Source organism: Panthera pardus, unplaced genomic scaffold, assembly GCF_024362965.1.
Source record: "Panthera pardus isolate Hobbes unplaced genomic scaffold, ASM2436296v1 HiC_scaffold_11, whole genome shotgun sequence".
Taxonomy (NCBI): domain Eukaryota; kingdom Metazoa; phylum Chordata; class Mammalia; order Carnivora; family Felidae; genus Panthera; species Panthera pardus.
The window spans coordinates 66,821,452-66,838,574 of NW_026526666.1; the positions used below are offsets into that span (position 1 = coordinate 66,821,452).

Below are 17,123 nucleotides of genomic sequence, written 5' to 3' on the forward strand. Positions count from 1 at the left end.
CTACCTGAATCTCTGGGCCTGGTGGTGAAGCGGGCCAGGGTAGCGCCGATTGGGAGACTGGTAGAGCTGGGAGAGCAGGGCCTGGCTGGACTTCTGGCTGGGGTTGTTGGCAAACTTCACAGTAATCGGTTCTGTAGCACCGCTGGGCTTCTGGCCATTCAGCCCTTTGATGGCTTCTTCTGCCTCGATTCTCTTATCAAACCGAATGAATCCCACCCCTCTGGACACTCCTAGGGAAAGAGAAAGAGCCTTCATAAAGAGTGAACAAATCACACTGGTAAATATCTCTGAGAAGAGATGGGCTGGGCCCCATGGACCTCCAGTGGGGAGTGGCCCCACTTGTGGGGCCAGGGCTGAGTATCCCAGAATCTCCCTCACCCATCAAAATGCATCTGCCTGCATTTCTGCCATCATGGCTCTGGGCAGGTGCTTCCCACCCACAGAACACAGGCACCTCTCACATCTGTCCATTCCAGCCTCTACACCAGATTGCTCAGTTCTCGTCTCCTTCTAGTTGCTCTAACCCATCACCCACTGTCCAGTTTCTAGTCCTGCAATGTGCCCTCTGCACCTAGCAACCATGTAATCTATTTGACAAGCAAACTCTGACCACATTACACCCCTTCAAAGCATCTTTTACACATTTTTTGTAACTTTTCAATTCTTTACTTTGTGCGTGGTACCTGTTCCTCACTGCCTCCCACTCCACATACGGAATAACAAACAAAACCCACAAAAAATCCTCCCATGGCTCTATGTTGCATACAGATGAAGTTAGACTTTCTTAGCATGGCATTTAGTGCTCCTGATGATGTGGTCCCAAATCCCCTGTTGAGTCTCATGCCAGCCATACTGAACCACCACATATTCCTTGAACAGGCTGTGTTCTTCCTTGACTCCATGCCTTATGACATGTCCTATCCACCTATTCTACAGGACACATCATGTCCACCTAGAATTTTCTGTCCCTCTTTGTGCCAGATAACCTCAATCCATCCTCCAAAACCCTGCTCAAATGTCACCTCCTTGATGTAGCCTTCACAGCAACCTCCCCCCGCCCAGGCACAGCACACCTTCTCCTGAGCCCCCGTAGTACACTGGACAGCCCCCAGCAAGTGCTCATCATAATGGAGTCCTGCAAGGACAGAACTGTGCCTCCTTCATCTCCGGCCCCCAGTGTCCCTCTGTAGTGTCTGGGGCAGAGCTGGCTTCAGTAAGGGTCTATTGCAGGAGTCGAATGAGCAACACACGCTGAACTGCTCTCAGGGGGTGTTTTAAAATGGGATCAAATGGAGAGTAGGTAAAAACATTTTGTCAATAAAAATGCAACCCAGGGTACCTTACATTTCTTACTGAGAGGTGGTGGATGCCTTTCTTTATTATGGACAAAGTACCACAGTACCAGGTCCTGGGTTCATGTCCCTGCACTGCCACTAACTAGCTGGGCAGAAGTCAGATCCCCCACTTAAGACCTCTCTTTTTTCACGTGTGAAATGAGGCAGCATGCGGTTCCCTCTAGCTCTATAATGATATCATTGGAGCCGGAGCTCTAACACAGGTTCTTTTCACATACAAAAGTAATGTTACTTGGTTAAGGGTTGAAAGAGACTTTGAAGGTCATTCAGTCCCACTCACAACCTGATGCCCGAATCCTCTTTATAGCCCTGCCAAGTAGTTTAGCTGCTGCTGGAACAGTTCCCATGATGGGAGATCTACCTCCTAAGATGGCCCATTTTAAATGTGGGCATTTGATTGATAAGAAATCTTTCTCTTATGTCAAAAATCTGTCTGCACATGATCCATACCCTTTACCCTAAGTAACCATTATCTCTCTGCTCCTATGGGTCACAGGGCACTGGTTGTGGCATTGAGACACAAGGAAAGAAATGACAAAGAAACACTTAACCTGTGACTTGATCAACCAGGATTCGAGAGGTGATGATACGGCCATATTGCGAGAAAAGCTGCTCCAGTTCCTTCTGGGTCATGGTTTTGGGAAGGCCGCTAACGTAGAGGTTAGCATCCCTGATTGAGGCAGAGCTCGGACGGGCATATGAGACCTAGGAAAAGGCAAGAGGAGCTAAATCCATTACAGGCAACACCCTCTGAGTAGAGACTGAGTCAACAACTGAGATGACAGCCCCTTGTCTATCATTCGAACTCATGGTGTCCTTTAAATATCTCAGTAGTTCAGATTCTTAGCTACTCTTGTAATCGTAATACGAATCCTGAGAACAGCAACAGAGGAACAAAAGGAGAGGTGACGATAACTTAAAACAAATGCACAGATAAGGGTCTCTAAGTGCAGAACAAAATAGCTACTGTATGGCAGCTGTTAAATGCAGAACGACCCACGCATGGAGCTCTGAAGATTTACCTCCTGGATGTGGGTGTATAGATGATTTACTGTATCTAACACATAATAATCTTTGAATAAACCAAAAAAAAAACCCTCCATGAAATTCTGCTCTGCAGATTTCTCTCCTTGCCACCCTCCCCACCCCCAAGCCCTTCGTCTTCAACACATTAAAGCGATCAGGTTCTCTGCAAGATTTTTTATGTCCCATCCTCTGTGTTGCTCCAATCTGCTCCCACAAGGTCTGCTCTCGCTGAATGACAAAGTGCAATGAAATGGGGCTTCATGAACATCTGCTTGTGAAACTGGATACATGACCTTGTCATAACATCTGCAAGAACCGGGTACCTTCTAACGTGGAGGAAGAGCAGACAAAACTACAATCAAGGAAAAGAGAGCAGAGGGGAAAGGAGGGAGGGAGAGGGCAGTGGAAGAAGGAAGCGAGCCTCACGGATGGTTATAATAAGTTCGACTTTGTAAATTTGTCCTCCCAGATCTCTCAACTGCTTTTTTTCCCCCAAAAAGCTAACACAGAAGTGTAAACAGATCTGAAATTCCATCTGCAAGAAGCCAAATCTGTAGCAGTACACATAAGCAAAGCAAACCCCAGCAGTCATTAATTTTAGACTTTCATTTACTTATTTATTTATTTTTTAAGAAAACAACATCAGACATTTGAAATATAATTTACAGCTAGTCTAACAAAAGCACTTTCCTGCTAAAGCTATTTCTGGGGCGGTTATGGCTCAGAATAGATGATGAAAACAGTCATTTCAGAGCACATCTGACAATGTTGGACAGGAAGGGACCTATATGCCTTAGCATTTTTCAGATGGGAGTCTTATTTAATCCATATATCCAATTTACAAGATCTGCTAAGACTCTGGGGGTGAGTGTGCATGTGCATGCATGTGTGTGTGTGTGTGTGTGGTACACACACAAAAGCATGCGTACAAAAGAAATTGTACATGTTAAATTGGACCCTTGGCATCAAGAACTAAAGCTCCAGCAGTGGAGGAGACCTTGCTTCTGAGAAAGGGTCTGGCAGTGTACCTAGCAAAGAGGAATGAAGGATGAGCAGACCCCCTCGCCCTTGGCACTCTCTCCCTTTCCATGACAGAGATGCCGAGTCCCTTTATGGGTTCCACACCTAAAAATAGATGTTGACTCAACAGATAAAATGATGTGAGTGACTAATCTGCCTCGTTGGTCTCCTCCTGCTGATGGAGCAAGGCAGACTGTCTGCAGTATCTACCTCTTCTAGAAACTCAGGGGGTGGCCTCTGTAGGCTCTTTTCCAGCACAGGGCTGACAGGCAAAGGGACCTTTACATGGAGTCCCTGGGGAGTGGGAGCTGAAGGACCAAGAATCTCATGTGACTGGACAGAGCATCACTCCACACAAGGCTCTCCTACCCCCATTCTTTACAGAACAAAGTCCTTCAGATTATAATCTAGCAGAAGTATGTTTTAGACATGAGGAGGGAGTGGTAGGGACAAGGAAAGAAAAACAAGTAGTGATATGTTCATGGTAATGAGAGTTACCCCTGTCTAATCCCTGCCAATTATTGACAAATTAATAACCTGTATGACATTTGTGCTCCCCCAAAACATACCCTCCTACTTCTATGTCTTACAAGGAAAAATTTCCCACCTACTTTTTCAGGCCCCGATCCTATTTTTCTTTAAGGCCCAGATCCAATGCCATCTTCTCTAGACAGCTTTCCCTGATCTTACCTCCTCCTAAAAAGCCCCCTAGCAGTGTTCTTCAGTGAACCATACCCATGATACTTAACCCATTCTGACCTTGATTTACCATCCCTCTGTCTAGACTGCTGATCTCCTTGAGGTCATGGTTGTGTGTGTGTGTGTGTGTGTGTGTGTGTAGGGGTGGTGTATCTTATTCACCTTAGTGGTTCTAGCTCCCAGCACAGAGCCTTATACCTGCAGAATGCTAAGCATCTAGTGAAAGAATAAATGAATACATCCACAGAACAAAATGAATGATGTAGGAATTAATGACTCTGGAGTTAACTGCAGCTTGGATTCCTCTACTTAGGGGGATCACCAAGAGTTAAGCGTCCAGAAGCATAGCTGTGTTTCCCTACTAAGCTAAGAGCTAAGGGGAAGGTTTCCCATTTCCCAGTGTCTGAGGTTGGAAGGACTGAAAGAAGACTGTTCCAGAAGTAGACGCCACGTAGAGGCTTTCTCTTAGCAAACACTTCCCGAGGACCTACTATGAACCAGACACAGTGCTGTATGCTGGGGATGCACAACAAGAAAGAACACGGAGTGGTCTCTTGCCCTAAAGGATTTCCAAGTCCAATGGGGACAATATACAACATACAGAAGGTACCCAATAAACATGAGTTGAATGGAAGAATGGTACACAATATGGACCAATTATCACAATGCTGTAAGATGTATGCTATTCTAGGGTTGTATAGCTGGGACTAGAACACAGTGAAGCGGAGGGTTTAGTTAAGGGTTATAAGGGCCAGAAAGAAGACAGAGCTGAGATGGGTGTGTGGTGGGGTCAGGGCATGGCGGCCTAATGATAGCCCTCCTCTGGTGTGAGGACAAATAAGACGATGAAGGTCAATGGCTTAGTGCAATGCCTGTTTGACACTCAATAAATGCACAATGGATAATAATGACCTTGATACCCAATGGTCTGGGCAGCCAGAGCTGGGGTAGAGAGGGGAGCAGGCTTAGGACATACCTGCTGGGGAAAAGGGGTGGACATTGGAAAGTAAATGACAGAACCAAAACCATTTCCTCAAAGGATGATTCTGATGGAGGCAGAATCTTACCCAGGCAGAATTTCTGCCACAGAGCAGTTAACAAGTGCCAAAGGTGAACAGCAGCACCTTGATAATTCACCAAACCCAACTCTTGCTTACTTTTTCTCCTCCATTTGAAAAACTTAAGTCTCTTGTTATCTTAGTCTTCCGTCCGGGAAATCTGTAGAAGTAGGTATGGGCAAAAATGACAGAAAAAGGATCTCCCTACATTTAATATCCAAATGCTGATTCCTGGTATTTGTACTTTTCAAGTGTCCTCATACATTTATGAAATCCTAACTGAGTGACTATAGGGGTCAGGTCCTTTGTTAGGCTGAAACATTTCTCAAAAATTATCTATTTCTAGCCCCTGCAGACAGCCAGCCATTGCTGGTGTGTTAACCCCACTAAACTAGTGGCCTAGAGCCCAGGGCTTCCAGTGTTAAAGGCAGTGCCCTAGAGAATCCCATGCCTCAGTCCCTCAGGATCCTGCTCACTCCATTCATCCAGAACCTTTGAAGACAAGACTGGCATTTCTAGGCTGGCACTGATCTTGCTCTGGAGCTCAGAAAGAGCTGGGAATACAGAGGCCACTCCTCTAGCTCTGGGTTAGGATGGCAGGTGACTTTACAAATGACCTTGATAAAAGATTTGCAGTGCCTCCAAACTCCCCATCCCTGCAGGCTTACAGTAACCCTGACCCACTGCAAGAGTAACAGTACAGTGTGGAGTTTACAGCCCTGACTGTGAGCTGGCTCCCAAACTCACTAGCTATGTGACCTTGGGCAAGTAATTTGATCTTGATAAATCTCAGTTTCTCTACTGGTATAAAGGGGGACAATTTTCCTTTGATGGGTTATTATAAAGAAGTAAGATAATAGATTTAACAGGGGTAGCACATTCCTAGAATTTAGTAGATATTTAGTAAATGTTATTATATTTACTACAGGTGAGTACTACAGGCTTTTGTGGGCAGTGTGGGACTCTAGCACCCACTGGGACACACCTTTCAATTTTACCACACAAGCAAATATCTGGGATACCACCAGTGAACACCTATAGAGGCACCACTTTCCTCCTGTCAGCCTGGTGGGGTCTGGGTGATCTGTTACCACTTCACTGCCATGAATTTCCTCTAGCACATTTCTACAGATTCCACTGTACTTTCCATATCCACAAAGTAAAGTACTTCCCAATTTCCAATGTGACTTCACAAGTCTGCTGTCAGTGATTCTCATCAAGGTGGTGCAGCAGCATTATCATTCATCACAGATGGGGCAGCAGGACCCCCGCTGGGGGCTGCCCCTCCCACACAGCACTCTCCTCGCAGGTTCCTTCACCTGTTCACAGCCATGGGGGTTGGCCTGGGCAGGGATGGGGGAACAGCATGGCCTTGGGTAAAATGTTTCCTGAATCCTCTGGCAATACCTTGCCCCTTGTCTAACCTGCTATGGTACAGAAAAGGGAGAGGACTTGGAAAACGTGATAAAGGCTTGGTTTAGGGTGCTGGGAGTCTGGTAAGGTAAGAAAAGGCATCCTTCTCTGCTTTCGAAAGGTGCTCCTTTAATAAATACTGGCATTAGAAGATGTGAGTTCATTTGTTCCTCTCATTTCTGAACACTTCCTGTCTGCCGAGCTGTGCTGGGTGCCTGGTGCTTCAAGCACTCCGAGGTCCAGTGAGGAAGGGAGCAGATAAATGAAGAGTGCAGTTCAGAGGGCTGTTCCTGGCAAGGGGTTACTCATCTCCCACTTCCAGTGTTAGCTTCCATGTGGAGGGAGCCCCCTGGGGTAGCAGTCTAGGCTTCTTGGTACCCCCTCACCTCTCTTCTCCAGGGGAAGTACAGTGACCATTCTGAACAAGCTTCAATACTGGCAATAGGCACCAGGAGCCTCAGCCACTGTGTACTTCTTCCCTTCTGGCAGCCAGATACCAGCTGGAAGCACACTTTCTGTTCCAGGATCTGTTCGATGAGAGCAGGAGGCCTGTGGGGTCCAAAGCCCCTGTAACATGGGATGTCAGTCTGTCAAAGTGTGGGGTTATGTGTTAGGAAGTCCACTGTGTTCAGGAAATCCATCCGGGACATAATCTGTATTAAAGGTGACCTTAGGATTCAATATGCTTTTCTCTTTTGTATTATCTCTCACCTGATTTACAGTGGTTTTACAGGATATGGAAAACAAGAGCATCACTTGTTAGGTCCCTTTAAATCATAATAAGGATCTCTATCATTGACTGGATATCTCCATGAGCTAGGCATTCTATTCACAAAACTGCTAATCTCTACAACTGTGGTTCATGGTAAGTGGAAATAAAGGTGACAGGTGCCATTGGTGATACCAGCAGCAAGCACTATCCTTGAAATCTGCTTCACAGAAACTTGGTGCTGGACGTGGCCTGAAAAGTTCTGGCTGAGATCTCAGACAGCTGGCCACCCACCTTATACATTACATAGGAAGCTCACTATTTCATGAGGTGCTCTGCCCCATCACTGGCCATCACTGACTATTGGTAAGTTCATCCTTCAACTGTGTTCAAACCTGTCTCTTCTATAGTTTCCATCCTCCTCCTATTTCTATTCTAGCTCCACACACTAGGAACATCCTTCCTGTTCTCATTGCCTCTTATCCTGTGGGTTTCTCTCACTGATAGGTGCAAGTTAGAGCATCAGGAAACTTTATTTTGAGACAGGCCTTTGTTCCAAGGAAGTTCTTGTTTATGTTACTTTAACTGACACTGAGCATCTATTCTGGAATGGAAAAGAGAAAATGGTTAAGAGCAAGGGGCTTTGGGGCTAGAAAGATATGAATTTAAATCCTGACCACTTCCTAGTTGTGTAAGCTTGGGGCAAGTCACTTAACTTTCTGAGTTATATCACTTGAATAACATAGCTTAGAAGCTTTCTAACAGAGTTCTTGGAGCATTAAACAAGCTAATACATATAAGATTTCTAGGCACTATGCCTGGCACATAGGAACTGCTCAATAAACAGCTCTGATATAATTGCTATGGCCTTATGTGAAACACTGGTTGGTACAGAGATGAAAACAGCCATCCTTGACATGTAGGACTATTAGTCTAGCAGAGGAGACACACACAGAGACCAGTCATTTCAAAAGATCAAGCTGCAGATTTTCCCCAATCTGTTGTAACACCCTACTCTCTGAGTGAGCATAAACTCCCCAGAGCACATAGATCCCTGGGGGATATTCATCCCAAAGAGACCAGGAGAATGGCAGCTGAGAACAGTCTCTGGTGCTGCCAGGGCCTTCTAGGAGCAAACCCTTGCAGGTACCTCTGATTCCCACCTCCAGGAGCAGGGAGAGAAGAAAGAAGCCAGCTGGCTCCTAGAAACAACAGCTTTGATTGTGAGGATCGGCTTTCCCTGTATCTGTGGCTGCAGCCCTGCCCACAGGCAGAACAGGTGTCTGCTTATGTGGCCCCACTCCTCATACTTCCCCCACCTGTCACCTGATACATGATATTCTTTTATCAGGGGCAAGACCTGATGGTAATGTTTCTAATGAGCTCTGATTGTGCCACTTCTCCCTGCCCAAAGCCTTCAATGGTTCTCCAACACCTTGTGATGGATGTTCAAATCCCTCATTTGAGCATTCAATGCCCTCTGAGATCTGGACCAACTTCTCAATTCCTGCTAACTCTCCATGTACTCAATGCCTCAGTTCAAATTTAAAAAAGGTCAGTTTTCAGAATATGCGCTTAAAGTTTCCACTTCCTTATCTTTGTTCTTGCTATCTGTTCATCATGATGTCAAAATGAACTCCTGCTCATCCCTACAGACCTGGTCTGAATGCTATCTCTTCTCTGAGGCCCAGGCACAAATGACTGCTATCTCCTTAAACTCTATAGATGATATACATTTCAACAGCAGCAGCTATCACTGTGTCTCCCATTGTGGAGTTTAAGAGTATCCAAGAATATCAAGAGAGTGTCTGGCATACAGTAGGCAGGATAAATATTTCTATGGTGTGGTGATATATTCATATGCCTACAACTTTAACAAAGTCCATTAAATTCCAAAGAAGCTTACTTAGTACAACGATATTTCTGTCCATCTAGTGGCCTCCAGAAGGTAGAGATATGCTAAAGGTTTCATGGCCTGGTTAGTGGAAGAGCTGGTCTCAGACTCAGAGCTGAAGACACTCAGTCTTCTCACTAAACTGCAAATCCTGATTCTTGCTATATGAAAGATTGATAAGATTACTGTAGCCACCTGGGAGCTCCATAATACTTCCTACCATACAAAGCCTCTATATGTGCTGCCTGAGGCTTAGTAAGGCTCAGACTCTTTCTTTATTTTTTTATGCATCTTTGAAGCATGTACATCTCTGAAACATGCAGATGGGAAAAAGTCTTCTCCTGTCATGTAATTTTCACCTTAGGGATAACCCTATTCACTTTTGTCATCATTCTGGGAAGCATTACTTGAGTACCCCACTATAAGCCATGATTACCCATGAGATATTATTCGTTCCATTTTCTAGATGACTAACTCTGGTTCAGTGAGATCAAGTACTTGTCCAAGGTCACATAGCCAAACTAAGACAAAGCTGGATATGACTCCAAGTTCTGGGATCTTTCCACTATACCAGGCTAACGTGGACAGTGAAATAAAAGCTGTGTGCTTGGCACAAACTGCTGCTTTCTCTGGAAAGTTATCAAGCTGACAAGATCACACTATAATATTTTATTAGACTGTTGCAGCTGGAAGGAACCATTCTGCAGATGAGGAAATGCATCCAGAGAAATAAAGTTAAGTTGCCCAAGGTCATTCTGGGAGTTTTTGACAGAGCTGGGACTTGACCGACTCTTCATCTTAACTCAGAGCTCTTTTGAATGGACAACAAAGGGGAAGGGAAGAGGGATTGGCTCTATGATCTTTGACAGACGAGCTGATTTTCTCTGGGGCTTCATGATAGCCATAGAGAAGAGATTCCTTATTCCCCACGGCCACTGATGTTCTAGGCCAGCGCTGTCTAATCAAACCTAGGATCATGAAAATGTGTTGCTTGATATGGTGGCCACTAACTACATGTGACTACAGAGCACTTCAAATGTACCTGGTATGACTGAGGAACTGAACTTTTCATTTGACTTAATTTTAATTAATTTAAACTCAAATTTAAATAGCCATGTGTGGCTACTATACTGATAGAAGAGTTGAAGTCCAGGAACCACAAAAATTCAGAATCTCAGAGCTCAAAGGGACCTTTACATCAGACTCTAGTTTGGTATAGGAATCTCTTCTACATCATCCCTGATGACTCCATTTGAATGTCTCTAACAGAGAGTCACTACTATCCAAGACAAATGTTCTACCCTGATAGCTGCACAGGGTCTCTTCCTAGATTCTTGAAATATAGGATTGAGTTTCAGAATCACTGCAGACTTCTTTTCCCTTAGAGAACAAAAACCAACCACTGTGGGTGAATCTGAGTATGGCATCATCTTTGCCATCTTCCTCATTTGCCTCTGGACAACCCTTAGAATGTCAGGTCTCTTTAAAATGTGGGGCTGAGAATGGGACACAGACACCAAGGACAGGTTGACCAGAGTGCACAAGAAAGCAGCATTACCTCCTGTGACCTGGAATCTACAATTCTCCTAACACAGCCAAGGTGCACTGGCTTTTTTAAAAGCAGCTCACATCCTACTGTTGGCTTCTTTCACACTTGTAGACAACTAAAGCCCCCAAGTCCCATTCCACACACTTCTGAAACCAATATAAGGTAGCAATATAAGGTGTCATCTTAACCTGTACCTGTCTGATTTTCTTTTGTAATCCAGACCCAGGACACTGTGGACAACCTTCAAGAGATACTGGAATTGTAACAGCCTCACTGGGCAGAGAGAGCAGGGAAGCTCTAGTTCTCTCTCTCAAACTCCTACACCTGTATCTGAAATCATTCACTCAGAAGAAGTTAGCAGGGCACCGGGAAGCAGAGCAGGCAAACGGAAGCTCTCACCGGAGAGAAAGAGCAGCCTGGTACAACTGGGGTAAACGAGTCTCCAGTTTCCACTGCTGTAGCTATGTGCCCTCTCTTGGGTCCTTGGGGATTCAGTGATCCAGCCTCCCCTGCTGACCTTGGTGGGGGAAGTGCTCCCACACTGCTCTGACTATAGCTGTAATGGGGGAGGAGAGAAAAATGCCTTTTTTATTATTAATAAGACTGAGGGAGGCAGTCTATCATTTCTGGGTGGGGTGATACCCGTCAGCAAAAAATGATCTGCCAACTCTCTGGGAAGCATTAAGAGCAGTGATAGGAGAAATAATTGCTTATGCCGAGTGCAAAGAAAAGATGCTTCAGCGGAACGGAGGCCTCTAGCAAGGCAGGTGGATTGCAGGGCGAGGGAAGGAGGCCTTGCGCCCCAATGACCCCTGGCAAGAGGAAGAAGTGGGAGGGGCATACTGGAACCTACAAAACTCAAGTGTGGAAAGATCCCCTGGAGGCACCGTTAGTGCTATTAGAAGAATAAAGCGAGAACAGAGAAATGGCTAAGCAGCATCATGGTACAGAGAGGCCTGAAGACAGGAGCTCAGTTTGTTTTCCTTCCCAGTGATGGGAAGTTTCTTCCTTCTGAAAAGCCCTTACTCAATGCACCTTCTCCTTCTCAGTCCTGCTCCCTCTGGAGCTGGGCTGCTGCCTTGTGATAAAGCTTCCTTCTTAACTCTCACAGCCCCTCTCCTGACTGAGTGCCAACCCTCCTGGGTTCACTCCGAGTGGCAGAAGCAGCCTTTTGTCCCCTCCTTCCTGCTCCAGTCCTGAAAGCACTCACACCTCCAGTTTGCACAAGAGCTGTGCTCTGGGAATGTTTTCTTTAAAGTCGTATTTTTTTAATATGAGTAATAGCTTAATGTAATTATTTGAAAAAGACAAGACACAAAATCATTTGTAAACCTGTAATGCAATGAGAAAAGGAAGGAAATATATAAAAACGTTAACAGTATTGAGTTGGGAATGGCTGATACTGCCACATTATATGATAATGTGTTTTCCAAATTATTTATAAATAAGCATGCCTTGCTTTTAAAATGAGTAAAAACAGCTCCTAAAGAGCTAATGAAAACCAGTGTCTAGGCTGACAAAAACCTACCACTACAGCTTGCAAGCCACTGGTTTCATCCGTCCAACACCCCAGGTGACACACCCTCGCCAGATGAGCCTTCTTGGAACTTTGCTTTGACCAAGTCCCTTTCCTGCTCAAACCTTGCACAGCTTCCGGGTCCCCACTCCTCCACCCCAAACCAACGGGCAGCCCTGCAGCCCCATAAGCGCCCCATCCGCGCCCCATCCCACTGCATTAGAGAAGATTCTCTGTATGTTTGTGCCCCCCATGAGACAGGAGCTTCTGGAGGCAGAGTAGTGAACACTTCTTTACTCCTCTGCTCCTCGAACTCAGGTTAAAAATCCAAACTGGTGTCCCACTATTCTGAAAGATTTACTGGGCATGATTCCAAACCCTCAAATTACACTCTGGATCACTTTTTACTGAAGGTTCTCAGTGTAACTTGAATATCAATCCAAACTTTTTGTAAAGATATCTCTTTTGAAGGTACTACAGACATCTAATTTTCTTTGTTACTAATTAATGCGACAAAGAGCTGGACCACTACAGCTGGATTCAATGAAGTGCTTCCTAGTAAGCAGCTGAAATTACAGTGTGAATTCAGAAGCTGCTGTTTTAGAACCCATGGAGAGAGGAGAGGGCCCAGGACTGGGACAGGCATCCACTGTGGGGTCAAGGAGTACCGGGAATCATTTTCCAGAACCCACAGTCATTTCAACCCAATACATCCCAAAGTCTAATGTGATCTCTGTTGGAGACAAGTGAGGAAAAGCTCAACAAAGAGCACTCTCAAAACTCTAAATGGGGCAAATCATCTCCACTGTGTTCAGAGTTGAAATCCTAAGATAAGACCCACTTTCCCAAGTGGAGTGCCAGGCTGGTCTGTCAGGCTAGACATGTAAGCCCACGGTCCATGCTCTGTGCCTCTCTAACACATGTAGATGGGAGAAAGTCTAGGGCACTGCCATCTCTGGGTCACCTAAATCCCAGGACCTAGCACAGAGCCTGGAAAGCAGGGGTTCAAGAAGAAAAGACCTGAACTTAGGTCTGTACTCAGGTTGATGGCAGAAGTCCCAAACCACAAGTCTGCTTAATGAAGAACCTGGAAGAACCACACAATTTGTTTGCTTTTTATATCTCCTTCCCATGCCAGGGAGTATTATCTGTGTGTGCAGAGCCAAATACAGACCCAAACAATCTCATAGAATGCACGTGCTGCTGAGCAAACACACAGTGTGACCTTCCAACACTTACAGCCTACTGCTAGAGTTATTTTTAAAACACCTTTCTTTACTCCAAATCTCACATACCAACCATGTGATCCTGGGTAAGTCTCCTACCCTCTTTGGGCCTCAGTTTCCTCAACTGTACAACGGAGAGAATAGCACCTTCTTACAGGGCTATCTTAAGAAGTAGAGTTCACGTGTGTAAAGCATCTAGCCCTAGGGATGTTTCAAGAATTCAATCCTCTCAAGCATGTAAATATTTACTGTTGGTACACAGTAAATATTCAATATAAGGTAGCATTACTATTATTAGTAGTATAATTATAATAAATAATTATTATTATTTCAAGCATATGCTCATATATTAAGCATCTCCTCTTGTGGCAGAGTCCTTCACAGGCCCTTCAGATGCTAGCTCAGCTCAGCTGCTGGTCACTGGTGTGCCATTGGACAGGTCATTTCATCTCTGAGCCTGGCCACTTTCTCCCACTAAACAAGTTATAATTCAAAGAATAATTCCTCTGTAGTCACGTCTGCAAACATGTACTAGATGTTCCTAGGAGATCACTGTAACGCATGTTTCCAAAAAATATATTTGTTTGATCCAGATAGGCACGTTATCTGCAGTCATCCACACTACTCATAGGGGCTTAATTAATGAATCACGTTCTTTCTCTGCTTTGATGCTGTGTCTATGCCAAGACTGTATTCTCTTTGAGGACAGAGGCCTGGCCTTGCCCTCTATATGCCTTTGATATTGGCACATAGTCACATTACATCCACCTTACTAAAGCGACAATGAATAGTTGTTAACAGGGAACCATCATTTGGGGGCACCTTCCACTAGGAGGTGAATGAATCATTCACGTCCAATAAGCAAAACAGTGTTTTTGTACTTAAATTTGACTTCAGAGGCCACACACTGCTTGCCCACAGGTCAACTATTAAGTTTTGTTTGACCTGACTACCTATGCTTTAAAAATTTTAAGTTGGTTTCCAACCTTTAGAAATTGACAGATTTGGCATTAAAAATATCTAGATTTCAGTTTTTATTGAATAATTGGAAGACCTGGCAACAATCTGGGTTTAAACAATCTGTAGTAGCTGACTAGTACCTGCCATTTTTATTGCTTTCCACCTCACTATAGTCTACACCCTTCCCTCAGGGCTTTCTAGAACTATCCCTGAATCTAGCAGTTAATCATTAAAACCTAGGAATTAAAATATAACAACAACAATTAACTCTTGGTTTTCCTGCAGCTATGTTGTACATTACATTTGAAATAGGGTGTTTTGGGGCACCTGGGTGGCTCAGTCAGTTAAGCATCTGACTCTTGGTTTTGGCGCAGGTCACGATCTCACAGTTTGTGAGTTCAAGCCCTGCATCAGGCTCTGTGCTGACACAGCAGAGCCCGCTTGGGGTTCTTTCTCTCCTTCTCTTTCTGCCTCTCCCCTGCTCTCTCTCTCTCTCTCTCTCTCTCAAAATAAATAAACTTAAACAAAAATTTTTTAAAAAGTATTGTGTTTTGCACAAAGCACTTCAAAAATGCTCCAGAAATGTGAGAAGGAGGGACAAACTTGACCATATCTTGCAAACATGTACTAGATAGTTCTGGGCAGATCTCTGTAAAGCATGCTTCCAGGAAGATATTTGTTTTTTCCAGATATGAAAGTTATCTATTCCTTCTTGGGAGTCAGAGCAAAGAGATAAATCTCATGTCACTTATCAAAGCAGACTGAAGCAGAAGTAAACAGTGGCCTGAAAGGCAGAAAAGCAATTTTAAAAAATTAATAAATGATGAGACTATTAACAGCACATGAAAAGGGTTTGCTTTTTTCCTCCCCTTTAATATGATTTTTACCTTAAACATTGTGTCCCTTTAGGAAAGGGAAGAAAAGTTAATAAAAGAACCTATCACTCAAACTTAATTTTTAGTAAGGCAAATAAACTGCTTTAATGAAAGGGCTGAAATCCCCAGGTTTGCACATTAAATTTTCATTCGTAGTAGAGGATGGAAATTATTGATTCAGCCATGGCATCATGCATTTTGAATCCTACAATGCCTCGGAAGCCCATGTTACTGCTGGGTGCAAATGTGTTGGCAGCGTTTTGATGCAGGGTGAGCACAGGGTGGGTGAGGGGGTGGGGCAACGGATGTAGAGAAGAGAAGGCAGACAGCCTTCCTGCAGAAAGAAAATAATCGACGTTCCTTGTCTGTAAGATCTATTTAGACAAAGCACTACTTCTGATGGCTTGATGGATCAGGGGGTGCATTCTGAGCGCAGAAAAGCCAGGTCCAATCAGTCTTTCAGGAAACTCAACAGCTTCATGGAATATTAAAAAAAAAAAAGGTAAAATGGATGGCTGATGATTTGATCCTAAACTCTTGGGAAGGTTGGGGTTTCAAGAAAACTGTAGAGGAAAAAAAAAAAGTACCTTTCTCAGTTCAAGGTCAGCGTGTCCATCAAGGGAAGAGTAAATGTCTGACATTCTAATGCTGAACTGGATAGCACAGAAAAATCAATCAAACCCACAAATACAGCTCTCAACCTGGTGTGGCCTCATCAAACAATCAGGGACGTGAGCATCCCATCTTCACGTAAAGCGTAAAAATAGGTATGTTTTTCCTTTGAAAGAAATTAATCCTCCTGCCTCTCAGAGGACTACCCCATAATTAAACAACTCTTAATTATTTCTCCATTAGATAGCTCAAAGGGATTGATTGTAAGATGAGACTGAGGCAGCCTGAATCAGGCTGATTTGGGGGTCTTTGTGTACTACAGATTGTATGAGATCATGAAAGCAAGCACTTTTGGAAATAAGCTAAACTCAATTGCAAAAGTAAAGCTGCTTAAAATAAAGGAAGGAAGGAAGGAAGGAAGGAAGGAAGGAAGGAAGGAAGGAAGACAATCGGATAATAATATTCCAAAAAAAGAAGATTTTTGTTTTGGTTTTGCTTTGATTACCTCCTAGCTGAAATTATCTTACACCAACAGTCTCTCTCTGTCAGTCCTGATGTTGGAAAAGTGGCTCTGTTGAACTAAAAAGTTCTGCTTTTGTGTTTTCATACGCTGAGAGCTGGTGCCATCTATAGATTTCCATTCTGGGAGAGGTTCTCTTTTGTCCTACTTTGCGTCAGACCTGCTGTCGTGAGGATAAGAGCGCCCAGGAGACACCTCCCTGTGGTTTAATAGGCTATGAAGGATGGGACTCATTAATGGGCTGGCAGCTGCCCCCAAGCAGGATGCTGCCTGGAGGTGGGGGAAAAAGGGGAAGGGAGACTGAGGAGGAGGAGAAGGCTCCATCCAGGAGACCACCACTAGCTATCAGAGGGGGCCCTCAAAGCAAACAGCACCACCTCCTGAAGGATCTCCACAAGGGGAAATCTGAACCGAGAGAGTGACGGCATAGTCATAGAAACCTCTGGAGAAACAGGCTCTGGGTAACTGTTTCTCTTTTTCGACTTAAAACAACCCTACCTGAGATATTATCTACAGCTCTAATTATTTTCCAGTTGCTCGAATGTTACTTTTTCTGTCATTCCTTTACTGTGTTCCTAACAATTTGATAGTCCCCATCCCTATTATATTAGTGTTTATTTATAACAGATTTTTTTTTCTTTTCTAGTCACAGTTAGGGAGGTCCTTGTCCCCTTTAGGTAAAGCCAAACTG

General features: G+C 44.3%; 1 protein-coding gene and 1 long non-coding RNA gene across 7 annotated transcripts in view; one reads left to right on the plus strand and one right to left on the minus strand.

The window, feature by feature from the left end:
* LOC109266905 (uncharacterized) overlaps positions 1 to 1,948 on the plus strand; it is a 30,612-nt gene extending 28,664 nt beyond the window's left edge. Inside the window, exon 3 of the long non-coding RNA XR_002079910.1 lies at positions 1,852 to 1,948. This is a non-coding gene — a long non-coding RNA (uncharacterized LOC109266905). The remainder of the gene's footprint in view (positions 1 to 1,851) is intronic.
* The window catches only part of ELAVL4 (ELAV like RNA binding protein 4), a 145,856-nt gene that overhangs the window by 7,842 nt on the left and 120,891 nt on the right, over positions 1 to 17,123 (minus strand). For all 6 annotated transcript variants that reach the window (XM_019449348.2, XM_019449345.2, XM_053895572.1 and 3 more), the window contains exons 4-5: positions 1,907 to 2,060; positions 5 to 230 (exon numbers count right to left, since the gene is read on the minus strand). In XM_019449348.2, the coding sequence (XP_019304893.1) occupies positions 5 to 230; positions 1,907 to 2,060 (380 nt within the window). The remainder of the gene's footprint in view (positions 1 to 4; positions 231 to 1,906; positions 2,061 to 17,123) is intronic.